Below are 13,193 nucleotides of genomic sequence, written 5' to 3'. Positions count from 1 at the left end.
ATCTTGGCCTCCCGGGAGTTTGTTGATATCATCCTATCCTAGTAGGGATGTTCACTGGGGTCATCCGTCTCTCACAGTAGGGCTCTTTGGGGTGGTCCCATCCTCATGAAGAAATTCTCTGTAGTAACCTACCATATTGGGGGTGGTTCTACTCTCATGGGAAGTTTTGTTCTGTCCCCAGGACAGCTCAAATGAAGGGTCTTTGACTTGACCATGGCCCATAGACCCTCCCTTCTGATGGCCCAACAGCTCACACCCCGCAGGATGTGTGAGCGCATGCCGTCATACCGTAGCTCAGATAAGAGGGGCAGCTGGTAAGTGGAAGCCCAGGCTAGGAAGCACGTGGTGTGCTCATCTCTGCCAAGGAAGGCTCTATCTGGCCTGCTCTTCCAAACCCTTTCTTCAACCCTGTCTGTTCTTCCATGCCACTTTAGGTTGAGACACATCCAAACGCCCCTCACCTGATGATAATCTTGTGTGTTACTTGTTTGTTGTTGTTGATATATATTTAAAAAAACACCTGGGATAATTATGTCACAAAGAGAAAATGTTTGTTTTGGCTCACGGTTTTAGAGGTTCCGGTCCATGGCTGAGTGGACGAGTTTCTCTCAGGCCTCTGATATTGCCAGAGGTTAATGGCAGCAAGAACGCGTGACAGAGAAAACCATGTTGCGTGAGGTTCTTTGTCCCAGCTGACCCCTCAGCCCCAAATGGACACACGGACACTATATTAGTTATAAAACTGCTGGCCGATGACTAGGGCTTCTCACTGGCTAGCTCCATCTTAATTGCTAACCCTTTTCTGTTAGTCTAAGTATTTCCACATGGTCTATCTTACCCGAGAAGGCTCTGGACCACTAACCTCTTTGGCGGCTCACATGGCGACTGCTATCTGCCTATACTTCCCAGAGTTCTCCTTGTCTCCTAGCCCCGCCTCTACTCCCTGCCTCATTGGCCACCAGTGTTTTACTCATCAGTCAATGAGAGAAACATATACACAGAAGACATCCCCATCAAAATCGCTCACTGCTGACATTGTAGCATACCTTTCTCCACTCACCAAAGCTTCCTGGAGATCCACCCAGGCTGTAGTGCACACACACACTGACTATTCTTTCATCATTTCTTCATAGTACTCCGTGATGTGGATAGACTACTAGGTACTTAACCCTTCACTCACCAATGGCCATTCGGGCTGTTTCCCTTTGGGGGACTATTGTAATAAGCAGTATTAAATGGCCACATACAGGTTTTTGATTGAACCTGCCTTCCTTTCTTTGGGATAAAGGCAGAGACTATTGTTGGGTAGTGAAATAAGCATGCACTCATTTTATGTTCCCCCCAGGGAATTAAAGTGATCCAATATTTCCACGTCCTTGTCAGAACTCAGTGCTGTCCCTGTTACTTACCTTAGCTGTTCTGGCGGGTGTGGAGTGACATCTCATTGTGGGTTAATTTTGCATTTTCCAATGGCCAGTAGTGCCGACGACGGCGATCTTTTCCCCTGCTTTCCCTCCGTCTGTGAGGCCCCTGTACCGAAACATCTCCTCATGTCTCATGCCTGTTTTATAATTGGATTGTTCTTAATGTTTAGTTTTGAGAATTTTGTCTCTACTCCAGACCCCAGTGCATGTGGCTTTTCTCCTACTGGGGACTTGTCATTTTTATCCTCTCAGTGGGGTCTTTGGCAGAGCAAAGGGTTCTGATTTTGAGAAGGCCCAGTTGAGCGGTTTTTCTTTTTACAGGCATTCAATACAAATCCAAGACCTTTGACTTAGTCCTAGGTCCCCAAGATGACCTGTTTCCCTTCCTAGAAATTATACAGTTTTAAACTTTTACACCCTTGGGCCTGTTTTTATGTGCATATGAAACAGAGTGGGAACCTCTAGTCTTTTCCGTGGATACCCAACCACTCCCGAATGGCCTGTGGGAGTATCAACTTTTCCATCACAAAGTTATTTTCGATTTTTCCTTTTGTCAAAAATCACTTGGACCTATTTATGTGGGTCTGTCTCTGTGTTTCCCACTGTTTTGCTGATTCAGTTGTCTATTCCTCCACCAAACAGTTTGTCTTACTATACTAATATAATTGGATTTGGGATGCCCTATAGTGATTTGTCTGGCTATATCCCTCTCCCCCCGCCCAATTTAAATCTACTCTAGTAAATTTGTTATTCCATTACAAATCACCCGTATCAACAAAGGATCTTGCTGTGGTTCAGACAGGGATTTTGTTAAGCCCTCAAGAATGACAACGTGAGGGTAACTGATTGGTCTCAGTTAGCGCTCTGGGTCCACGGACACGGCACACTTCCTGTTTCTCAGACGCTTTTAGGAATTTTTAGCTCGTGAGTCTTGCGCATGTTTTGCGAGATTTGAACACAGCTATGTAATTTTTGAGTGACGTGCGGTGACGGTTAATTAGATGGGCATGCATAGACAGAGAAAGCAGAAGAGGATGCTGAGATAGAGGCTTCTTGTTCCCAGAAGGCATTACAAGAGAAAAAGGCAAGAAGGCATGTTGGTGGGTCCCCAAACAGGACCACTGTGAGAAAGGGAAGAACACAGTGACCCCGTAAAATACCCAAGCCAGCACCCATTGGGGCCTTCCAGCCTTGGGGTCTCATCTATGCTGAGGGAATAAAGCATGTTCACTCTCGCTTCTTTCCTGGGTATTCAGTTCCTTATTCCAAGGGAACCAGTTCTGAAACCCTCCATAGACAACAACCTACGTGCCTGTGACAACAGACGTGTTTTTTGGTTTCGGCATCTCTTGCTATGACTTATAAACAGGGTTTTATTTTTGCAGGACCCTTGCGACTTCTGAGCGGAAGAGCGTGTCCCATGGAGATATGTAGAGTTTCATGTCTTCGCTTCTGATTCTCACACCTTCCCGTTTCCTTACCCTGTCCTATAGCAAGAGCTACAGTACGTAGCACTGTGTTAAACAAGAGAGCCGTTTGAGATCTCCTCCACCCAGCGTCCCGAGACACCAGACACTCAAGGTCACCAGAGCTCAGCCTGGGACAGTGGCTTTGAGTGTGCATTGTCTCATGCAACAAAGGTCAAAGATGTGAACTCTTAATGTGATTATGCAAAGTAGAAACAAGAAAAAAATACAGGAAAGTGAGAAGTTAAGGCTAAGTCAGAGAAACTCCCAAGAGTGGAGGGGCTTTCCCAGAGTGATGGAGAGCTACGGATTCCTTTCCCTAGGGTCTCTTATAGTGCCGTGAGGTAATCTGCACGGAGAGTGGTTGCTTCTCTAGGCTATCCCGAGCTGCAGAGGACCCACACCCTCTATGCGCGTCCCTTTGGCCTGAGGAGGAGACGATCATACTCTGCTCCCGTTACTGCCACCCAGTTAGCGGTCACGGACACCCGCCTTGTCCTCTTGTCCATCTCTGACTTGTGCTTTGTAAGCTGCTGGCACTGACCGCTGCCTGCTGGCCGTTAGTCACTGGATGATGTTGGTGCCTCCGACCTGGCAGATGTGTAAAATCTAGGTAGTTGGACTAAGCCCTCTTTGTTCTCACACCCACCAAGAAGTAGCTGCATTTGTTCAGTCAACTCATTGTCTGTGGGACGGTCTGATGATCTTTCCTAAACAAGGCAGGAGGCTTCTTGCTAGAACCCAACCTTACTTACAGTTTAGCCTGTGGCTACCAGCCGCACCAGAAACCAGGATATACGAAATATATGTATCAGTGCCTTCTATGTCTCCCTCAAGGGTTTTGGGGGACAGGGAGCCCCTGTTCTTCCATCACTGGCCCGGGGTCCTGCTCTTTCTCTTGTCAGTCTAGTTCAGTTACCTCACACTCAGCCACAGCTCTCTTACTCCCCTTCCTCAGTACCCCAGACACCGCCATTCCAACCTTTCATCTCCAGCCTCCGCTTGCACTGTAACACATGTGAGCAGCCTGCAGTTTTCAACAGGGACCCTTCCCCCCTACCATCTGCAGAGAGACCCAGCTCCCACAGTACCGCTACTGTGGGATTCTTAAGAGGTCGCAGCGTCAAACCTACCTACCGAGTGCTCATCTTGATACCCATAGGCCAGCGCTGCCCCCAGAGAAGCTTCTCTTTGCCGTGGGAAGCGGTTTCTGGGGAGACTCACAGCTGGTCAAAGCGGGGAGTGTAAGACGACTTTGGAGTATCCAGCCCTGAGTGGGAACATCAACCGCACCCCTTCCGAAGCCCAGAGAAAAGACGCAGAAGCTGGGGGCGAGTGCTGGAAACGGTGTCTTCCGGACACGGCACGCTCTCTTTTTACTTATGGCTGAACTTGATTTGCTGATAGTGTCAACGACAAGTCTGTCCCACATTCGTGATGGAGATTGTCTTTGCTTGTTCTGCTTTCACCTGCCTTTGTCATCAGGGTAGTATTCGCCATGAAATGAATCGGGAACTTGTTTCTTCTTATTATATTTTCCGGGAGAACCCGTGCATAACTCATATTAACTCTTTAAGCATCTTATAGAGTTCATGGCGACACCACTTGGGCCTACGTGTTTATTTCAGGGGAGGATTTTGATCCCGAGTGTGAGTTTTCTGGCAGTTATGGAGCTATTCGAATAATCCGTTTCAAAGTGGATGAGTTGTGGCCATTTGTGTTTTTTGAGGAATTGGCGGCCCATTTCATCAGTATTAAGTTCATCCCAGTGGGGTTATTTCTTTTGCACACCTCACTTCGTTGATGATATAAGGCACATGACTTACAGCAGCTTGTCGTTATCCTATTTCCCCTTGTTGATGGCACCTGTCCTAACCGCTCATCGATAACACAGTGGCCAAACATATCCTCTGGGAGAATGTGCGATCGTTACGATGTGTGTGATTCCACTTCGAAGCACGGGCATGGGAGAAGCTTGTGTGAGCTGTGTGTTGCTTGTTGGAGTTCTGTCCTTTCCCGATGCTGTTTCCTCCTTCCGTGACTTCCGTTACAACCTGAGTAGTTCTTTTCGAGCAGGTATTCTGATTTTGCTTCATTTGAGAAGCCCTTGATTTACCCCTCATTCCTCAGGGTCCTTCCTGGCTGGCTGGCTGATAGATTACCGGATGCTAGAGAGACGGTTCCCCTCATCCTGGGGGCATCTCTCTGGCCAGCTGGCGGATGCTGGAGAGACTAAGAAGTCCACCCAAAGACCCACTTGCTCATTGTCTCTGGTGACAGTCCTTCGGTTCCTATTCCCCATGTTGCCGAGGTTCTCCATTTCCGTTCGCTTCACCTGGGTTCGCAGTTGCTCACTGAAGCCACGGCCTCTCTAAACCATCACCTGGCTGTCATTATGCAGTGCTGGTGTCTGCCACTCTGCCGCTGTCCTGCATGAGGTCTCCCTGGTTCTCTGGGACCAGTGACTTTCTGTGCATTTTTGAATGAGTTCCTGGGTTCCATTATAAAATTTGTGCTCTGACCAGCTTTAACCCACACCGTTCTGCAAGGTAGGTTAGCGTAGCCCTGGTAGCTAACAGTTAGTGGAGGAGGTTCAAATGCCCTACTGGGCCTCTTTCTACATCTGAGGGTGGGGAGGGGTGGGAATTACAGCTTCTTGGGTGCCCCCATGTATCTTGGGTGTATGTGTAGGGAGACTTCCGGGCTCAGTGTTCTTCAAAGCTGAGTGGTGGTGTAGGAACACTGCATCATGGTGTAGGAAGAAGGAACCCTGGGATTCCCAGCCATGGAAGGTGGTTGTGAGAGACTGTACTTTCTTGTGGAGCCCACCATTGTCTGACACTCTTTGACCTTGCTGGGCTGCCCTTTCCTGGCCTCAGATTGAGAGGTAGTTGTGTCTCGTGTGTGTGTGTGTGTGTGTTCATGCATGGATGTATGCGTCTGTATGTACAGGTGCACACGTGTGTGTATGTGTGTACATCAGAATCCAGAGGACAACCTTAGGTGCTGCTTCTCAGGGGCACCCTATCTTGTTTTTTTAAGACTGGTTTCTTAATAGCCTGGAGCTGGCCAAGTATGGTGGGTTGGCTGGTGAGACCCCAGGAATCCCCACTTCCTCAGCTCTGGGATTCCAAGCACGTCCAAGCACGTGGTTACCATGCTCAGCCTTTAAAACGCGGCTTCCCCAGATCAAACAGATCCTCAAGTATGCGAGTCATGTGTTTTTACCAACTGAGTCATCTCCTGAGCCCAGAAGATGACATTTTTAATGAAAAATTTTTCATGCGAAGTTCCTTTATGCTCTCAATTATTTGTTGCCTGATAAATATTAATAGTAAGACCATCCTTGGGGAACAGTGTGTTTAAAGTATGCTTGTTTTCTAAACCTAAAATGCCGGCTGTTGGGTTAACATGGAGAACGCGTCTTCCGACAAGAACGCTCCTGGGAATGGACTGGGGGGACTGGGAAGCACACCCGGCAGAGGCCCTGCTTTTCTGTGGCCTTCATCGCCAAACGCTGCAGGCTGTGGAGACAGGGCTGCACTCCCTGCAGCGAGGTAGCTTCCACAGAGAACTGCTCTGGAGGAGACAGAACCGGGGCCAGAGTCCTCCTGGTATTTTTACCACTGGGGCTCCTGGGACTTAGGAAGTGCCAGTCATTTGATCCCTGCCATCTGTAAGCTTTAGCAATTCACATTTGCATTTAAAAATGTTTAAGTATGTTTATGAAAACCACTGCTGTGCACTTTCAGTTTTATCCAGAGTGTGTGCTCTGGACCTCTTTACCACAGACACAGACACAGACACACACACATACACACACACACACACACACACACACACACATGCATGAACACACATGCATACACACTCACATGTTGCAACATGTACATACACAGAGCTGTCCTGATTTGAAGGCTTTGTAACTTGTTTTTTTTTCACAGAGCATAAAAATATACCTCTGTAATTACGTGATGCTTAGTGATTAGATAATTACGGATAATTGCATGGAGTAGCTCTAAGTGTGAAAGCGCTACCGTAAGATCTAAAATGTACAAATTGCATAATAATTATTCTTGGGAGTTATCTGGTAATTCTGAGCATAATTATCATGTGATCCACAATGCATGTAATTAATGCACAATTGCATGGATTTTTTGCCTTCGTAACTGCTTCCCCCTTGTTGTAAAGCTCTTTGTCACAACATTTGAGTGTAAATATAATGTAATTGGCTCTGAGATTTAGTACATTAAACCCGCAGTAATTGCTTCACAGGAACGTAACCCTATCCAGCCAAACGCTGGGCTCTCACGCAGGATGGGTTAGGGAGAGCAGTTGCTCCCCTGTGGTAGCGCAACCAGGTCAGAAAGCCATGGGTGTGCTGAGCAAGGCAGCATGGCAGGTCCGCTGGCAACCCCACGCACGTTGTTGATGGGGCCACCTTTGCTGCAGGTGGACCTCCCCAGTAGACAAGGTCCATCCTCTGCGCACTGCACAGAATTTAGGTTTCCTTTGTCGCCAGCCACAGCCGGCACCCACTGCTCCTATTTTCAAATCAAAAGAAGAGAGCGCTTGATTGTCATCTGGGTCTGAAAGTTTGAGAAAGCTAAAGGGAGTCTTTACTGAACCCCATGAGGCCCCGTGATAAGCAAAGAGACCCGTGGAAGTCTGATGATGTGAAGGGCTCTGCCCCATTTCGAGAACTCGTGCCTCAGCCTACACTCCTTTCTCCACAGGCTTCACGTGGCAAGATGACTATACCCAGCACGTGATGGCCCAGGAGCTCGCAAATCTCCCCAAGGTCTACCCATGGCGCGGGGACGCTTCCAGCCCAGCCAGGTACGTGCAGGCATGACTTGCATCTTCTCGCTCCCAGCCACAGCCATCTCTCTGCGTCTGGCTGCTTTTAGCGAAGCAAAGCAACCACCACCTTTTTTTGGTGTAGAGTGGATATCCACGGGGAAGAGGCTTCTCTGAAAGGGAGTGACCACGCAGCAGAGGAGCCTTGCAGGGTGGGGCACTGGATACTGAGAGGCGTGCCATGGGTGCCCGCTTGTCTGTGAGACCCGCCCCCCCCAAATAACCCCGTATCTTGCTCTAACAAAGTGAGGTCAGAACTCTGGTTTCTTACTAGGAAGTCATGTTTGCTACCATGCAATGAGCAGGATTAATCCAAAAAGTCCCAGCCTTTCTCCCCCAAAGCATGGAAGCCCATATCAAGAAAAAAAAGTCCCGTGTCATCTCATCCCTGTGCATTTCCAGCTATAGGTTGACGACCTAGCAGATTTGTCTCCTGCACACCCAGCTATAGGCTGATGACACAGCAGTCCCACTTCCAAAAGTCGTGAAATGGGAAACAGGAGCTCAAAACACTGCCCAAAGAGAAGCTACTGCAAGATTGAGCCTACCCTGGTGTGCAGACAGAAGAGTTCAGACCCTCCCCGCTGCTGTGTGGGCCATGCCCGATAATCATGGTAAACATCCAGAATGTCCCAGTGCTCAGCACAGGGTGTCTCAGGAAGGGCAGGAAACCCAGGAATTGGAGAATCTGGGAAGCAGGTCCTGGAGTAGTGCTCCAAGGAGTCCAGGAGGCAGGGAAGAGAAGCAGCTGAGAAAACGGAGAGACACAGCCGCTTGCGATGCACTCAAGTGGAGCTGGTCCTCCGTCACTGTGGAAAGTGACAGTGGCCTATCTTGTTTTCCGTCTTCGTGAGAGTCGGAGCTCAAACACACAGGCACGCAGTAATTGGAGTCACCTTCGTGCAGGTCCCGTGCCCTTCAGCGTCTGTGTTTAAAGCCAGCGTCTTTCATCTGTATGTCTTGAGGAGCATTCATTCCTGTCTCTGGCTCAGAGATGTCCCGGGGCCGGAACTCTCTTCTCTCCTGAGTTCATTCCTTCCCCACGAGTGGGAGGGAATGAGGCCTGTCATCTGTCCTTAAGGGCCAGAGCCTCTGGGAGAAACTGGCTACGTATTCTGCAGAGTCCCGTCCACCCTCTGAGCCCTGTCCCGTCAAGAATTGGCTTCTTGGCTCCTATTTCCTTCTGGCCCCTCGGCCCTCTTTGCTTTGGTTTGACCCCTGGGATGTTGTTCATTGTAGACATAGCAGAGGGAGCCCGGACTCATCTTCTAGGCTCCACACTTAAGGTCAGACTGCACCGTGTTGTATCACAAGGTCACAGCCCTTTCCGTATACCCTCTAGGTCCCAAGAATTCCTCTCACTTTGACCCTGTGGCTTCTCAACTTTGTCATTATCAATCTAGGGGATTCCTATTAGAGGATGCCGTGGGCCTGTGGGACCCCATGGAGACACTACAGGTGGCCTGCAGGCAGACATGGTGCTGAGAGCTCTACATCTAGATCCACAGGCAGCACAAAGAGACTGTGACACTAGGCTTAGCTTGAGCATATAAGACCTCAAAGCCCTCCTCCACAGTGACACACTTCCTCCAACAAGTCCACACCTCCTAATGATGCTACTCCTTATGGGACAAGCATCCAAATACATGAGTCTATAGGGCTATAGGGTCTATTCCTATTCAAACCACACATACACACACACACACACACACACACACACACACACACACACGCACACATGCACACACGCACGCAGCACATGCACACAGTTTATATTTTTGCATATAACATGCTGTGTTTCTAATTACAAATATAAATGCCAGATATTTACAAATTACAAATGTAGGACGCCCTCGTTCATATTTTGGCTTAACGTTTCTCAAGCGAAACGCCATTTGTCATGTTCCCTTGCCGCATCACCGGCATTACACTTCACGAGCACGGCACCCTGGTGCTGGACTGTCACCCGGCATCGCGGTCTGAACCTTGCTCCTGTGATCATCCGGAGGCTGGGAGTCTCGGCTGCATCCCTTGATTCCGTTCCTTTAAAACTTGACCCTTGGACACTTGTGTTTGAAGTATAGGTTTCATAACCAATACCAAACAGCTTCCGAGAGGCACGAAGGAGCCCAGCAGGGTGTCCACGTTGGCGGCCTCACGCTCTTTCCCTCTGTTTGATGCAACTTACTGGTGTTTGTCTTCTTCGGCATTTTTAATAACTGTGTCTGATTGTAAATTCACCGATAGCCATCGGCCTAGGTCTCCAAGCAGCAGGCTTATTTCATTATTAATTAGAGGAGCCCGTGTGTCCCCAACCCCTAGAGAGTAGGGACCAATTTTGCCTTCGTTTCTCCCCTTTCTGCCCCAGACACTTCCCTCTTCCCTCTCCCTCCAGGACCGGTCACAAAAATCTCTGATTAAATAAAAGAAGGGGAGGGTGAGGGACCAGCAATGTGCCCAAATTACAAGATGGGTGACATCGGTGAGCAAGAGTCCTGCCTAGTCCCGAACCCCGTGTCACCTGGGTTCAGAGCTCTGCAGACCCACAGCTGGCCGTGACATGGTTTCTGGAGTTCTTTAGTACCTGGCACCCATCCCCAGAGACAGAGCAGCTTTCCTCAAGCCCGTGGTTCATTCATAGTGAAGATGAGGCTGGACGCGGCGGGGTCAGCCTCTCATCGGGTACTTGGAGGCTGAGGCTCGAAGCTGGCAAGCTCAAGGCCTGCCCGAGCTAAGGAATGACAGACGTCCTGTCTCAAGTTTTTAAGAAAGACGGGGCAGGGGTGGAGATTGGCAGGGTAGCTTTGTGAGAAAGTGCTTACCAATATATGTAAGTTCTGGTCTCCATTTTCCACAGGAGAGGGGGGAGAGTGTGGCAGGGGAGGGAAGAAAGGAGGGTTTGGTCTTTCCTTACAGGGGGCAGGGGGGCTTCCCAGCTGGTGACACTCATCACCTGTCCTCCCATACACTAAATCTGTAAAGAGAAGCCTTCCCCCCCAGCCTGGTTTTAGAGCTGCATCAAGAGAAGCCTTTTCTCTGCCAGCGGCTTGGTTTTTCACCCGACAGTTGCCTGGGTTCTGCCGCGTTGTAGCCCCCAAATAACACACAAGACACTGTATTAATTATGAAGCTGTTGGCCTTGCTTGTTTCTTACTGGCTAGCTCTGACTTAAGTATTTATCCCATAATTGCTAATCTAAGTATTTCTTTATGGGAGAAGTTTCAGGGCTTCTTATCCCTATGGTGGTTACATCTTGACTCCCTGTGTTTCTCCTACCCAGAGTCCTCCTCGACTCCTAGTCCCACCTATCTTGCTTCCCTGTTGGCCAACAGTGCTTTATTGACATATACACAGGACTTCCCCACCACTAAATGCCTTGCCTTAGGCAGAGGAGGCCGTGGGATGCACCGAACTGGACAGAGCCATGCGGGCATCGGCACACATAGTGTCAGCAAAGAGCAAGTTCCTGAGACGGGAAACAGTACTCAGTGTATATGAGCACCACCTCCCACGCTGGTTGGCCCAGGGCCTGTGTGTGGAAACCAAATGACATGAAACGACCCTCGCCGAGCCCCTCTGGGCTTTGCCTTAGCTGCTTTTCATCCCACGGATTGCAGGGTAGCTTGTGGTGATGCGTATCGCTCACGATCTAACGAAGCCACTCGAGATCAAAACGCAAAGCTAGCCACAGCCGTTAGAGCCAGGCGATGGTGGCGCACGCCTCTGATGCCAGGACTCGGGAGACAGAGGCGGGTGGATCTCTGTGAGTTCAAGGCCACCCTGTGCTACAGGAAACTGACCCAGTCCTAAAGAGAAACAGAGCTCACACAAAGGTGATCGCATCACTTGGGGGATCACACACCTTTAATCCCAGCACTAGGGAGGTGGAGGCAGAGAGAGGAATATAAAGCGGGAGGAGACAGGAACTCAGGATCGCAGTCCGAGCGTTGGTGGAGAGCAGCGGAGTCTGCATTGCACTCAGGATTCGTGGAGACAGGATCACCCATTTCAGTGTGAGGTCGAGATTAGAACCAGTGGCCCGCTGCTCTGCTTTCTCTGACTTTTCAACTGGAACCCCAATATCTGCCTCTGGGTTTTTATTATTTGCGTTACAGTAACTTCTAGCAGCAAAGGCAGGAAGCATAGTGCATCCAGGAGCAGAGTAAGCAGAGCAGAGCCCTGGAGTGAGATACGTAGCATCCTTCTGGAAGTAGAAAATAGTCCCATAAATTGTTGGCCGCCCGGAAGCCGAGCAACCCGGCCCAAGCCCGTGTGTTGATCGCCACCACATGGTACAGAGTGACAGTGGCCACTCAATCGTTGTGACTTACTACACGGCCGCGAACTAGGTCTCATGTACGGACGAGACACAAGGAAAGACAAGTAAGGCCATTTAAAGGCGCCCTCATGATCTGTCTCTGTCTGCATTGATTATCAATTGGTGAGGAAAAAATAAACAGAGCACCAGAGGAGTAAATGGGCCAGATAAATTACCACCTCATAGCATAGAGAATGAAATTCCACCCATAAAAAAGGAGAAGTAGTAGTATCAGGAAAATTATCTGTGATTTGAGACGCCGAGAACTCTGAACTACCCAACAAATTACGTGTTTGTCGTGACTGGACCAGACACTGGCAACAAGGGAGGGCTGGTATTATTTTTGGTTTTAGACACATCTAGCCTTCTAGTCCAAACTGGCCTAGAATTCATGGTATTTCCTCCTTTCTTGGCTTCTCAAGTCCTAGAATTACAAACATTGGCCACCAGACCTGGTGACAGAATGGGTTTATCACCTGAGATAAACAGAGATTGGGGGGGGGGGGGTGTTGATGAACCTCAGTTTTAGGAGACTTTTTTTTTTTTCTTTTTGGCAAGCATACGTGAGTTGGGTCTGGCTGTCATCTGTACACATGGGGCATGGGCAGATTAAACCAGGGCCACTGGCCTATCTTTCCTTCATCCCTCTCTTGTGTTTAGAGCCCAAATTTCCCTCTGCAGGCCTCTCCAAGGGCAGGGTGCGTTACTGTGAGCTGTGGCCAGCCCTATGCTGTGTACAGTTCACTGAGACCTTTTCCCATCCGCCCCGGTGCTTGGGATCCAGTCTACCCGTGTGCTGTCTCCCTCAACATACTCCAGCCCCTGGTGACCACCGTCCTCCATGCAGTTGGTTCTGTCCGCTCTATTTTCAATGGATGGGCTTTCATTCTTTGTGGCTCAGTGACAGTCCGTGGTGCCTGTTCTACAGTTTATTCATTCACCCACGGTCGATACCTGCGCTCACCTCCCAATGCGGTGACTGCGAATAGCAGCTGCAGACGGCCTAGCCTCAGCATTGCTCCGACGCACTGGTCCCGCTCCCTTTGGACGGCTCCCTGGAAGCAGATGGCCAGATCCCACGGCAGTCCGACTTTCAGTCTCCCTGGGGGAGGGACCTTCCTTACC

General features: G+C 49.5%; 1 protein-coding gene across 1 annotated transcript in view; it reads left to right on the top strand.

Annotated features, from left to right (window-relative positions):
- The window catches only part of Ptprn2 (protein tyrosine phosphatase receptor type N2), a 653,364-nt gene that overhangs the window by 226,664 nt on the left and 413,507 nt on the right, over window positions 1–13,193 (top strand). The window contains 1 exon segment of the mRNA XM_040742316.1: window positions 7,627–7,729. Within this exon segment, the coding sequence (XP_040598250.1) occupies window positions 7,627–7,729 (103 nt within the window).

The sequence above is a fragment of the Mesocricetus auratus genome, unplaced genomic scaffold (assembly GCF_017639785.1).
Source record: "Mesocricetus auratus isolate SY011 unplaced genomic scaffold, BCM_Maur_2.0 Super-Scaffold_15014, whole genome shotgun sequence".
NCBI lineage: Eukaryota > Metazoa > Chordata > Mammalia > Rodentia > Cricetidae > Mesocricetus > Mesocricetus auratus.
This window is presented reverse-complemented; position numbering and strand designations above follow the sequence as displayed.